The sequence below is a fragment of the Martes martes genome (genome assembly GCF_963455335.1).
Source record: "Martes martes genome assembly, chromosome: 1".
NCBI lineage: Eukaryota > Metazoa > Chordata > Mammalia > Carnivora > Mustelidae > Martes > Martes martes.
In genome coordinates, this window is record NC_137888.1 from 104,304,323 (window position 1) to 104,317,508 (window position 13,186).

The 13,186-nt window shown below is 35.6% G+C and overlaps 1 protein-coding gene and 1 pseudogene across 2 annotated transcripts in view; one reads left to right on the plus strand and one right to left on the minus strand.

Moving 5' to 3' along the window:
• Positions 1-618: 618 nt before the first annotated feature.
• DCUN1D1 (defective in cullin neddylation 1 domain containing 1) overlaps positions 619-13,186 on the minus strand; it is a 31,976-nt gene continuing 19,408 nt past the window's right edge. The window contains exons 5-7 of the mRNA XM_080811942.1: positions 4,454-4,536; positions 4,111-4,207; positions 619-2,784 (exon numbers count right to left, since the gene is read on the minus strand). Of these exons, the coding sequence (XP_080668068.1) occupies positions 2,705-2,784; positions 4,111-4,207; positions 4,454-4,536 (260 nt within the window). The 3' untranslated portion in view covers positions 619-2,704. The remainder of the gene's footprint in view (positions 2,785-4,110; positions 4,208-4,453; positions 4,537-13,186) is intronic.
• Positions 8,690-9,686, plus strand: LOC308348085 (L-lactate dehydrogenase B chain-like; annotated as a pseudogene). Its single transcript has one exon. The product of its transcript is annotated as an L-lactate dehydrogenase B chain-like (transcript).

The window sequence follows — 13,186 nt, forward strand, 5'->3', positions numbered from 1 at the left end:
TATGACAGGGATTGTAAGAAGCACAATTGAACTTACAGAGATATGCAGATGATAGTCACTAAAGATAATCTTGATCTCAAGTATTTTTTATGTGGGCACTTCTAATTTTATACACTTTACTATTTAAAAAGCATTACATTTTAAAATGTGTACCTGTTTTGACATTTGGCAAAAAGGAAACTGTACCTGTGGTTCAATTTGAAACAAAGAATCAGCCTGGGTAGTTTACCGAAATGAAGACTGAAACACTTAATGAATTAAAGCATTTCAAGTTGTGTGTGTTTGCACATGTGTGTGTATCTTTCAACCTCTCTCTCTGTCAAACTCTCCCACAGACACATTCACACACATACATGGCCATATGTATAAGCAATTTTTTAGTACAAAATATTCCCTGTAACCAGACATTTATCCTCAAAATAATCACACCACATTAAACCAGTCTTCTCTTTTCAGCCCTAGTAATAGTACTGTTTAATTCTAAGATGCCATCATAGAGTGAACAACCTTAACTTTTATGCTACATAATTATATTCAAAGCTTTATGTATTTTTTGTTTATAATTACACAGTAATTATAAATGTTTAGTACCAAAATGATGACAAACACTATTTTGTTGAAAAAGGTCTTGCATTTAAAAGGAAAAGTCTGTAAACCCAAGGCACTAAGCCATGAACCAATATCAGACTTCTAAGAAAAACCATTTATATTGAGGGAAGAAAAAAAAAAGCTAATGGGATCTCATTTTAAAACACAGCATACTCGAATTAATCAATCCGAAAACAATACCATAACTCAAAATCTTCAAGGCAAAAAAAACAAAATAGTACATATATATATATATCTTTTTAAATTTTTCATAATTGAAGTTCCTCTTTATATTTACAAATATGAAATCAGGAAATACTGAAAGCAGCAGGATTCTTCTCTTTTTCTTTTTCCTTTTTTAAAATAACCAATTCCAGTAACCCGAACAGAAGTTTTCAAAATATTCTTTTGGTAGAATTATATTCTTGAGTTAAAGTTATGATTGGAATATTAATATAGTATCTATGGGGAAAGCTCCATTTCAGAAACTGTGTAAATAAAAAGTAGTTGTAAGATGTCATTGTTTCTTAAAATCATTTCCACATCTACATAAAACGTACTGCTATTCTGAAGTACATTCCTTTGATAATTTTAACATTGGTATCTTAAGAGAGTTGCCTGGATATACCAAGCAAAACCTATTCCTGCTAAAAACCAAAGCCATTCAATATATGAAGTTTTACATTTTTTTTTTTTTACTTGCCTTACAAAAATGTTTAAGAAAGTAAGAAACCCTTCACATGTCAGGAAGTGAACAGAGAAATGAGGCATTTTCAGCATGAAAGCAGTTCATGAGTCTTGTAATGAAAAAAATACATACAAGATAGAATTCTGCTTTGATGTGAAAACTGAGCTAATGCGAACGAAACAAAAGAAGTGAAGAAACTAAATAATTTACAAGAATAAAAACCAGATTGGTATTTTGCATCAAGTACATGCTTGCTTGAAAATTTTTGCTCCTGAAGTAAGTATTTGGCAACCACAGTGATTAGCAGTTAAAGCAATTTCAACAAAATAAGAAGTCATCAAAAATGGACTATTTGTCTGAAAGCAGTACCTATAAGGATTGAACTTCATGGCTCATCATGACCATTTTCAAAATTTAATTCCTACTATCTTCTTATAAATTAAGAGAATTTCATTTGTGTTCCATAGTGTGCTGACAAAAACAAACAAAAAAAAAACCCAAAACAAAACAAAAATAAACCCTCATGCCTAAATTTAGAATATTGTATTGTGTAGCAATCTAAAACATTCAAAACAAATTAAATAGTTTAACTTATTCGACAGGCATATGAGCATTTCAAAATCATAATGAAATCCAATTATGTAGTGCATAATGTAGACAGGAGTAGAATCTAACATTATGCAGACATTTCCTAAATAAAAGTTCCCTGTAAGACAACTATATATAAACATGGGTAAGGTAAGTGCAGACTAGTTCTGTGGAACCTTTGAAATCGAGGGTCTGAAACACAATAAATTTTTCAGGTAGGCACACCAAGTTATCCTAAGAATTTCTCACGTTGGTTATTTTGACATCAGTTACTCTACTCACATCAACAATACATGTGATTTGCCAGGAAAAAAAAAAAATCCCCCCAAACCAAACACCATTCCAGATCTGGTACACTTAAATATATCACTCTTATTGGAAGTGCTATCAGCATAGTCTTTGCAACTAGCCCAAAGCATATATTTAAGAAGTTTTTATAAATTTTTTGTGATGTTCATATGTTTAATTCTTATGCCAAACTGTTTTCTGATGAAGACAGCATTGTGCTTTATGCAAGAATGGAAACCTCAAAATAATCACCATAAAGCTTCTAAGACTTATGGGAGAATAAACTAGGATGGTCCACAGATATAAGATGAAATCCACAATGTTGGAATTATAAATGTTTAGAGCGGCCCAGACTAGAAGACAAGCCCAAACCACCATTAGAAGAATGAAATACGATATGGTCCAAGATGTATCCTTAAAGTTTTGACACAACCCTCAGTCTGAATTGTGAGGATTGATCTTCAGTTCAGTCCAGCCAGCAGAAATTGACTGTGCAATTTTCCGTTGTATTTATTGTACAGACTATGTACATTCTAGAAGGTTCCTTTAGTGCTACACTGTTGTACTTTTTGTCCCAGCAATTTGAGGGCGTGCAAATTCCACAAAGTCATCAATAAGAACAGGCCATGCTCCTGGGAGGGGGAGGGGGAGTATGGGAACAAAGAAAGGAAGAAAAGCAGAAATAAAACATTTTAGAGAATCCTTTACTTCTTAAAATACCTTCGCCGTAACAGTTAGAGTATATCATTACAAATATTCCCACTGACAAGTCTTCCAAAATTCTGACTTTTTAGAGTTTCTACCTAAAATATTCCTGTATTCTCTCTGCTCTATTATTCTAAAACTTGATAATCACCTGAATAATAAATAATAACTCTTCTGGTAATCAATTAACAATATCATGGTTTTCTGAAGGCCACTGAACTGGCAGCTTAAATGGCCAGGCTATAGTGGCATGCCGTCAGCACTGAGAGCATAGGTAGGAGGAAAAAAGTTTCCAGGCATTTTGTGGCAAACTTACAACAGAAATCAACAGCAAGTATCAAACTCTATCTTACTTCATAATAATAAATTACTAAAAGATTTTGAATAGCATATATGCATGCCTCTAAACATCCACATGCGAACCTCCGAATCAGGAAGTTCTCCAGTTTTGTATTAAGGCCTTACAGAAAGCACAATTATCATCAGTCATACCCAGAATTAGGTATTTCTCACTTGTTACTGAAGACTGTACATCATATGAAAACAAAGAGGAAAAAAAATCATCTCTGATTAGATTAAATAGTTCCAGGACACTTTTAAGGAAGCCAAGGGCATTGGAGATTTTCCAAAGAGAACCTCTATCTATTCAACAATCTCAAAAATGCATCATATCCTGCTAATTCTCAAGGGAGGCTAGGTAAGAATGTGTGAAGAAATCAATGTAAACCACTGCCACTTCTCAAAAAATAAAAGCACAGGTCCCCATAGCGGATGGTAATATCATCTTTTTACATACATGAAAAAATATCAGAAAAGAATCCAACTGATGATCATTTATTGAATGCCAATAGTACTACAGTAGGCAGCTGAAGTACATTTCAAATTTAACAAAGTCACTAACCTTGAGTTTACAGTCAAGTTCACAGACAAGACAAACAGGTAACAATAAAAACACAAAATACAAAAGTATATTAAGACAAGTAGTATAAGTAAACTGAAAACCTAAAACATGGATGGAAACTACTCATGCCTTTCTGGAAGACAGGATGACTGAGGTGGTATTTAAAGAAACAGAACAACATAGACTAGTAAAGAGGACAAAAGCATTTTACACATTCAAAACAACACAAATAAAAGGTCAGAGGACAGAAATCCAACTCCACGAAAAGCAGTAGTAGATAAGAAGTTCAAAAGTATGCAATAAAGTAAAACAAAAACAAAACCAAAATTAGTAAGGCAAAAACATTCATTACCTTCTTCATCATAATTAGACATGTCATCTGCAATCATTGTACTGAAGTCTAAAAGAAGATTCCAAGTATCTTTTGGTATGGATCGTTTATGATGTTCCTATTTTTTAAAAATAAGCAAAAAACATCCAAATCACCAAAGACAGTTTCAAGATATCAGCCCAAATGATGCAAAATTCAAGAATGCAAAATAACTTGTGTAATGAAATTCTGGTAATCAAATTTCTCATTCTACGTCCACTACACACTCTGAAATGAGTTAGTCATGCTTTAAAAAATGTTAATTTATCTTCAAAGAAAGTAAAAATGTACAGAAAAGATGGAGCTGCAGAAAACATGAACTTACCAACAAAAATTTATTCCATAAGTCTAAGAATTTAAATCTTCCATTAAGCACTAAATTCCAGTAGGCAATGGCCATTTCTAGATCTGTAATATTAAAAATAAATTATGTATTTCAAATTCCATGAATATTTATCCCTAAAAAAAAAAAGGTAAGACCAAAGATAGCCCCTTAAAAAAATTAAAAAAATAAAAAAATAAAAAAGTTTTTTCCTGACTACTTACTCATAAAATTTTGAAATAGAGATAAGACCAAGGTTTGTATTCTGACTCCCTCACTAACGAACAGTCCCTTTAGGGCAGGGAGAATACCACTTACCTCATAGGGGGGTTCTGAAGCCTAAACTGCATAATGCAGAGAAGCATACTTGACCGAGATAAGTAGTAAAGATAAGTATTAAAATGTACATCACTGTTTCTCAAGTTCAGCAACTCTGACATTTGGGATCCAGTAATTTTTTGTTGTCTGCCCCCAGTTGAGACCCACTAATGTACAACTGCAGATTGTAATGCAAACGACTGCTTTCCACAATGACTGAACCTGACTTCAGAGACCACTAAGAATACTGATTTAAAAAATTAAAATTCATCAACTAAGATTTGCTTTTGGAAAAGTTTTGAAGATGATATAAATGGCTACTTAACTGGGTTTGGAGCAGAGTGAAACCATACCACTACATGACAAAGTACAATACCTGTCATGACAGAAAGAACTATGACCTCTTTCAAGGAACTAAAAATCTGTTAAGAAAGTATCAAGCTTTTATGAGTAAATTTACATCTCCAGGTCAGGAAAAATTATATCCCAAGTAACATAAAAGTCCTTTCAGATATGATCTCCGAACCACTCCTAAAGAATCCTGAGACCAGGAAAGAGGCCAAAAAGGCTCACATCCTACCTCAAAGAACAATATATAGGCCATAAGAAAAAAATCCCCTTCTGCACTGGAACTTCAGTTCTTCAAGGATAGGAACCGGATATCTCCAAATGAGCAGACCGAAACACACAGCATGCATTCAGAAACCACTGAATCAATGAACTTCCTACAGTTCCATGTGGAAATACACTACTTACCTTCAAATCCATTATTATGTCTTCCTTCAAACTCAGTGGAAAAGGTGTCACTTTTTCTCTTACCCAAAGATAAGCCCCTAACACCAAGCCAATACCATCCTTCAGGAATCTTACCTATTGGTTAATTTTCCTCTCTCCCTATCAACTTTGCCCTGTCTTCTGGCTTTTCCCCCTTCATAAAGAAATATGCTCAGGTTATAGAACTTACCTTTAAAAAAAAAAAACTTTCTTAGATCTCTCATCCCCTTAACTAGCTAACTAGCTACCTCTTTCTCCTTTGCTTCACAGATAATCTTAAAACAGCACATGAAGTCTTCTACTTTTATACATAATGTGCTCCTGAAATCAAATCTAAAAGTCAAATTCGGATCCCCAGGTTTTAAGAAAACTAGAAATATGATGCTAACTCCTAATTGTAATACCTTTATAATCTTTGCAGCCTTTAAGGCTCTACAGCCAATATTCCTCTAAGGTTCTTCAATTTTGTTCTTTTCTTTAACAATTAAACATACTAACTGTGTGGCTCAAGTGCAGCACAAAGGCTGTCATTTGCATGTTAATGATTTTCTTCTTCCTTTCAAATGCATGAAATGTATAACTAAGCTTATTGCTAGTGCTAGCATTTTTTCCCCTTTTCAACTAATTTTCACATAATAAGGATAAGAAACAACAGAGATATTCAAATAACTACAAACCAGGAGACACCTATAAATGCCCATTTGTCAGCTGATATATGAAAGAAAAGAATCTGACAAGGGCAGAAGTGTATGTGAATGATGTTTGAAGGTTTAGGTTGTTCAAGAAGAGAATTTTTTTTTGTAATCTACATTCATTGCCCCATTTCCTCACCTCCCACACACTCTTTAATTCTATAAACTAGCGTGTACCTCTGTCACTCTACTGAAAGTAATCTCTACCTATTAAACTTTTTTTATGTCCTTATTTTTGTTGCCAAATAAACACTCTGACGTCCTTAATTTACCTGGCTCTCTGTCATATTGGACAAAACTGAATACACCTTCTACATGGAACTGTCATTCAGCTTTAACTGACAGCACTCTATTACTTTCCTCTGTCCTCTCTGGCTTTCTCTTTTATTGGCTCCCCTTCCTCCATTCTTCCATTCGATGTTGGTGTTCTGTAATACTGTATGTCAGCAATAACCATTTCTACCCTCCGCAGATTTTTCAAACCCTTACACCTTTTCCCACGTCATATGCTCAAATGTCTTCAACAACTCCTAAATATGAATCCTATATCTCTATGTTCTAGATTCACGTATCAAATTGCCTAAGGACATCTTCAACTGGGTATCCATAAACAGCTCAAATTCAACAGAGCTCAAACTGGACTCATTATCCTCCTCTACAGACCTGCTATTCCTTCTCTCAGCGTCCTCACCGTAGAGTGTTTCTCAATGAAACACAATGTCACATTGTGAAGAACTGCCCTATACACTGTATGACATTCAGCACCCTCCTAATGCCAGAGGAAACCCTCAGTCATTATGACAACCAAAAAACACATGCATACATTTCCAAATGTTCCCTAAAGGTGTTCAGAATTGATAGAGAAACTCCTTTTTTCCTCATCACACACTTTCAGTTGAAGCACTTTCATTTTAGCTTCTAAGTATGTTTTTAAAAAATCTCTTCTCCATCCCTACTACAGGACCAATGCTAGGGTCCTCTTCCAGCTAAATCACTGCAAGAGCCTATAACAAATCACATTTCCTTTAGTTCTGACTCCACTCCTTTTAAAGAACCACAATGCTTTCACATGAACCTTTCAGGCATATATACTGTCACCTCCATGTTAAAATTCTTCAATGATTAAAACAATGAGATACCACTACACACCTTTTAAAACGGCCAAAATCCAAAACACTGACAACAACAAATGCTGGCGAGGATGTGAATCAACAGGAACTCTCATTCATTGCTAGTGGGAATGCAAAACAGTACAGCTACTTTGGAAGACAGTTTGGCAGTTTCAAAACTAAACATACTCTTACCATATGATTCAGCAATTGCAATCCTTGGTATTTACCCAAATGAACTCAAAACTTATGTCCATGTAAAAACCTGCACATGAATGTTTTTAGCAGCTTTATTCATAATGGCCAAAACTTTGAAGCAACCAAAATGTCCTTTAGTAGACAGATCATAAAAACTGTGGTATAACCAGACAAAGGAATATTATTCAGTGTTAAAAGAAAATGAGCTATAAAGCCATGAAAAGATATGCAGGAAAACAAATGCATATTAATATTACTAAGTGAAAGAAGCCAGTCAGAAAAGGCTAACTCTGAAAAAGGAAAACTATGGAGACAGTAAAAAAAATCAGCAGTCGCCAGGGGTTGGGAGGGAGGAAAGGATGAATAGGCAAAGCAGAGGACTTTAAGGGCAGTGAAAATTCTCTGTAGGATGCTATAATGATAGATAACATGTTGTTATTTGTGTGTCCAAGCCCACAGAATATACACCGAGTGAACCCTAATGTAAACCTGAACTCTGGGTGATAATGATGCATCAGTACACCTATATTGTACACCCAACTCTAAGAAATAGTACTACTTTCGTGAGGGATGCTGACAGTGGAAGGAACTATGTATGTGTGGGGGCAGAGGGTACATGGAAAATCTCTGTATCTTCTGCTCAATTTTGCTGTAAACCTAAAATAGCTCAAAAAAAATGTCTATTTTGTACACCCAACTCTAAGAAATAGTACTACTTTCGTGAGGGATGCTGACAGTGGAAGGAACTATGTATGTGTGGGGGCAGAGGGTACATGGAAAATCTCTGTATCTTCTGCTCAATTTTGCTGTAAACCTAAAATAGCTCAAAAAAAATGTCTACTAAATTTTTTTTTAATCTCCAATAATTTTCCTATTGCCTTCAGATAAAATCTACACTTCTAGTTAAATGAACTTATTTGTAGTTCCTCAAAGCTGCTAGGTCTCTCACCTCTGAACAACTGAACTTGCTAATCACTCCACAAAAGAGATGGCTTCTATTTTTTTTTTTTTTACCTCAAAAACATATACTCCTTCTTTGCAGCTCAAAAATTAATCATCTTCTCTTGCAGATCCTGCACTGGAGGAGACGCACGCAGCTAACATTGTCTTCCTTGCTCGACTCTTACAGCCAGTTCTCTCTGGGTACAATGGCAACTCTTAAGGAATAACCTGCTTGCACCAGTTGCAGAAGAAGAGGCAACCATTCCCAAACAAGATCACTGTAGTGGGTGTTAGACAAGTTGGTATGGCATGTGCCATCAGCATTCTAGGAAAGTATCTAGCTGATCGACTTGCCCGTGTGGATGTTTTGGAAGATAAACTCAAAGGAGAAATGATGGATCTGCAACATAGGAGCTCATTTCTTCAGACATCTAAAATTGTGGCAGATAAAGATTGCTCTGTGACTCTGTGATTGCCAATTCTAAGACTGTGGTGGTGACTGCAGGAGTCCACCAACAATGGAGAGAGCTGGCTCAATCTTCAAATTCATTATTCCACAGGTAGTCAAGTACAGTCCTGACTGTATCATAATTGTTGTTTCCAACCGAGAGGATATTCTCAAACATGTTACCTGGAAACTAAGTGGACCATGCAAGCACTCTGTCATTAGAAGTAGGGATAATCTGAATTCTGCTAGATTTTGCTATCCTGTGGCTGAAAAACTTGGCATTCATCCCAGCAGCTGCCATGGATGGATTCTGGGAGAATATGGTGACTCAAGGGTTGTGGGTGTGGACACAAGGTTGTGTGGAATGGACTGAATGTGGCAGACGTTTCTCTTCAGGAACTGAATCCAGAAATGGGAACAATGACAGTGAAAATTAGAACGAAGTGCCTAAGACGGTGGTTGAAAGTGCCTATGGAGTCATCAAGCTAAAAGGATATACCAACTGGGCTATTGGATTAAGTGTGGCTGATCTCACTGAATCCATGTTGAAAAATCTGTGCAGGATTCATCCAGAGTAAACTGTGGTAAGAGGATATGACACTGAGAATGAAGTCTTCCTGAGCTTTCCATGTATCCTGAGCGCTCAGGGCTTAACCAGTGTGATCAACCAGAAGCTGAAGGATGGTGAGGTTGCCCAGCTCAAAAAAAGTGTGGATAGCTTGTGGAACATCCAGAAAGACCTAAAAGATCTCTGACTTCTGGCTTCTAGGCTGCTGTGATTAACTTATGAGCCTTTAGTTTTTCATCCATATACATGATCACAGTGTGCTTTTATTTTCCTAAATATGTGAATCTGGGCTCACAGAATCAAAGCCCATGCTTGGTTTAATGCTTGCAATATGAGCCCTTGAACAAATAAAATTAACCACTGTTGTGTGAAAAAAAAATTAATCATCTTTGTGAAGACTTTGTAAACTCACTCAGACAAACTTAAGATGCTCCTGACTCTATGCTCAGAGAGTAAAGAGTCAATAAATATTTTTGAATGAAAAAAGTATACTCTAAAAGATTTAATAACTTATAATTAAGACCTGAAATGCAGGGGTGCCTGGCTGGCTCAGCTAGTTAAGTGTCCAACTTAGTTTCAGCTCAGGTCATGATCTCAGGGTTCTGAGATCGAGTCCCACATTGGGCTCCACATGCAGTAAGGAGTCTGCTTGAAGTTCTCTCCCTCTTCCCCCTTCCACGCCCCCCACCCTAGCTCACTTATGTTATGTGTGCATGCATGCCCTCTCTTTCTCCTTCCCTCCCTCTTTCCCTCAAATAAATAAATAAAATTTTTTAAAAAAAGAACTGAAATGCGTAAGACTGTACAGAGATAAAACAGCAATTGCCTTTTAGCAATTCAGAAAAACTGCCCTTTAGATAGAAATGTCTGCATGACAGAGAGAAGAGCCTAGCTAGAGAGAAGTGGTTTGAAATAGTATTTTAGCCTCTTAAATTCCAACTCTACCACTAGTTAAGGAAACTTGGGTAAGTGAATTCGCCTCTCTATAATTCTGTTTAAAATAAATTTAACAGTACCTACCCTCACAGGGTTGCTGTAAGGATTAAATGAGTTAATAGACATAAGACATTCAGAACAGTGCCTGGTAAATAATAAATGAGTCCTTACTATCACTATTATTTATATTTAATAATTTTTAAAATTATTATTAGAGATTCTGAAGCAGTACTGGAAAACAGAGTAAATTCAACAAGAAGGTAACAAGTGGCAACAATGGTTGGAGGAAAAAGAGGAAAAAGAGACAAGCACAAGCAAATAACAAAATTGCCTAAAACTGATACCTGCAGAATGAATTTTTAAGCCCTTATAGTAAAATTAAAAATCTGAGGTAATCCCAGTGTCAAACAAAATCAACAAGGCAACGTGGGATTTCATAAAAGGTGATAAACTGAGTGCTGAATGAACATGGAAATGAATTGAGACTGGATCCAAATACTGTCCCTAAGGGAAACAAAATGTTGCCAACTCACTAGGGAAGATGGAATGGTGATTAACAATCCTATTCACAATGTCTTCATTTACTTAGAAATATCCACAGTTAGCACAATGTAATATTTAAAAAAAAAAAAAAAAAAGAAAGAACAGGGAGCCAGAAAATCTGAGACTGAATCCCAGTTCTACCAACTCTAAAGTTAAATTACCTTAGTAGGTCAACCTCTCTATCCATGAATTTCTCCATCTTTACGACAAAGGGGATGATAGGTTTTTTACACAGCTCAAAGGGTTGTCAGAAGAACCAAATGGGATTACACAGATGAAAATATACCTTAAAAACACTCTATAAAATTATTTCTAAATATTAAATGTCTAACAAATAATCTTAAAATTTTTTTGGAAGATTTTATTTATTTATTTGACAGAGAGAGATCACAAGTAGGCAGAGAGGCAGGCAGAGAGAGAGGAGGAAGCAGGCTCCCTTGCGAGCAGAGAGCCCAATGTGGGGCTTGATCCCAGGATCCTGGAATCATGACCTGAGCCAAAGGTAAAGGCTTTAACCCACTGAGCCACCCAGGTGCCCCAATCTTAAAGTTTTTTTAAATCAACTGCACAGGTAAAGATTCTAGCTGAACCACAGTTCACAAGAAAATAACCTACAATCTTTAGTCTGATAAAAGTTGAGGATGGTCCTAAAAATGGCATGGTTGTTAAAGAACAAACGTAATTTTTGACCAAACAGAATGAACAGTCTCACAAAAAAATAACAGACTCATGGCGTTCTACATTAAACAGCCTCCTTCTGGAGTATTATGTTCAGCTTTAAGAGCTCTATTTTGAGAGAATCTGAGAAACTGGAAATGTGCCTGGTAGGGGACAGTAACAAGAATAACAAAGGTCTTCTCAAATGAAGAACAGTTAAAATAATTGGGATGCTGACCTGGAAAAAAAAAAAAGAAGGGGGTAAGTGACAGCAATCTTTAGATGGTCAGACTTCCTCTGTGCTCTGCTGAGGGTGGAGGACAAATAAGGGCAATGGTAGAAGTTAGCAAGACAAAGATGTTCATTTCATAAGAACTGTGTGATAAGAAGTAGGAGTATTCTGTGACAAGAACCGACCACTTCCTAAAACAACGTGTGTCCAATCCCTGGATGTTCCAAAGTAAAAACTACATAAGCATCAGCTATGGATGCTACTTTGCACAAGTTAGACAACTTATGAAATCTTTTTCAAATTTAAGATTCAGAAGACTATCAGAAATGCCAGATGCCTGAAGCAGACAGTGAGAGTGGAAGCACCCCATCCTGGTGTCAAAGGAAATCAAGTAATAAAAAATGGGAAAATATGGAAAACACCAGCTCTCATTATAACTAGCAGAGCTATTTATAAATAAACCACAGTGCTGTCACTGTCACTCTGCCAGTTTGTTTTGGGCCTCACCTCCTCTCCTATGATCTTCTAATTCTTCTCTGCCAAATACTGTAATTTAAGAGCCCTGTGAGCCCTCAGAAAGGCTGTCAAGAAAACGGTTTTCTTTTTAATTAAGTTCTTCAACCAAGCAAGTCATTACATTTCCTGATACTCAACACCAATGCAAAACAAAAGGAGAAACTAGGATTTGTATTCCTATTATGTTTTTTCCCTTTTTAAATTAAAAAAATTTTTTAGTTTCAGTCTTACAGAAAAACTGAGAAGAAAGTACAGACAGTTCCCATATACCTCCCCACCTCACCCCCCCCCCCGTTTCCACTATTTTTAACACCTTGCTTTAGTGTGGTATATTTCTTACAACTGATGAGCCAATATGGATGTACTATTACTAACTCAAGTCCATATTTTACATTAGGGCTCACTCTGGGCTATACAGTCTATGGGTTTTTTTTTTTTAATAATTTTAAAATTGTGGTTAAATATAACAAAATGTATCATCTTAACCATTTTTAATTGTGCAGTTCACTTAGTATTAGGTTCATTCACACTATTGTGCAACCAATTTCTAGAACTCTTTTTTCATCCTGTAAAACAGAAACTCTACATCCATCAAAAATACTACAATTTTCTTAAGTTCAGTACTCTACATTAGATAGTAAAATTTTTAAATCTAATTCTGTACCATCTTTTTTGCAGTTTTCCCTATAATCCAAAATTCCAATGTAATATATCCAATATCTAAAATTTTAATTTTGCTTTATTTTCACCACATATAATAAAAACTAAAATTCAATATCAAAACTATATATTAATCCCAAAAT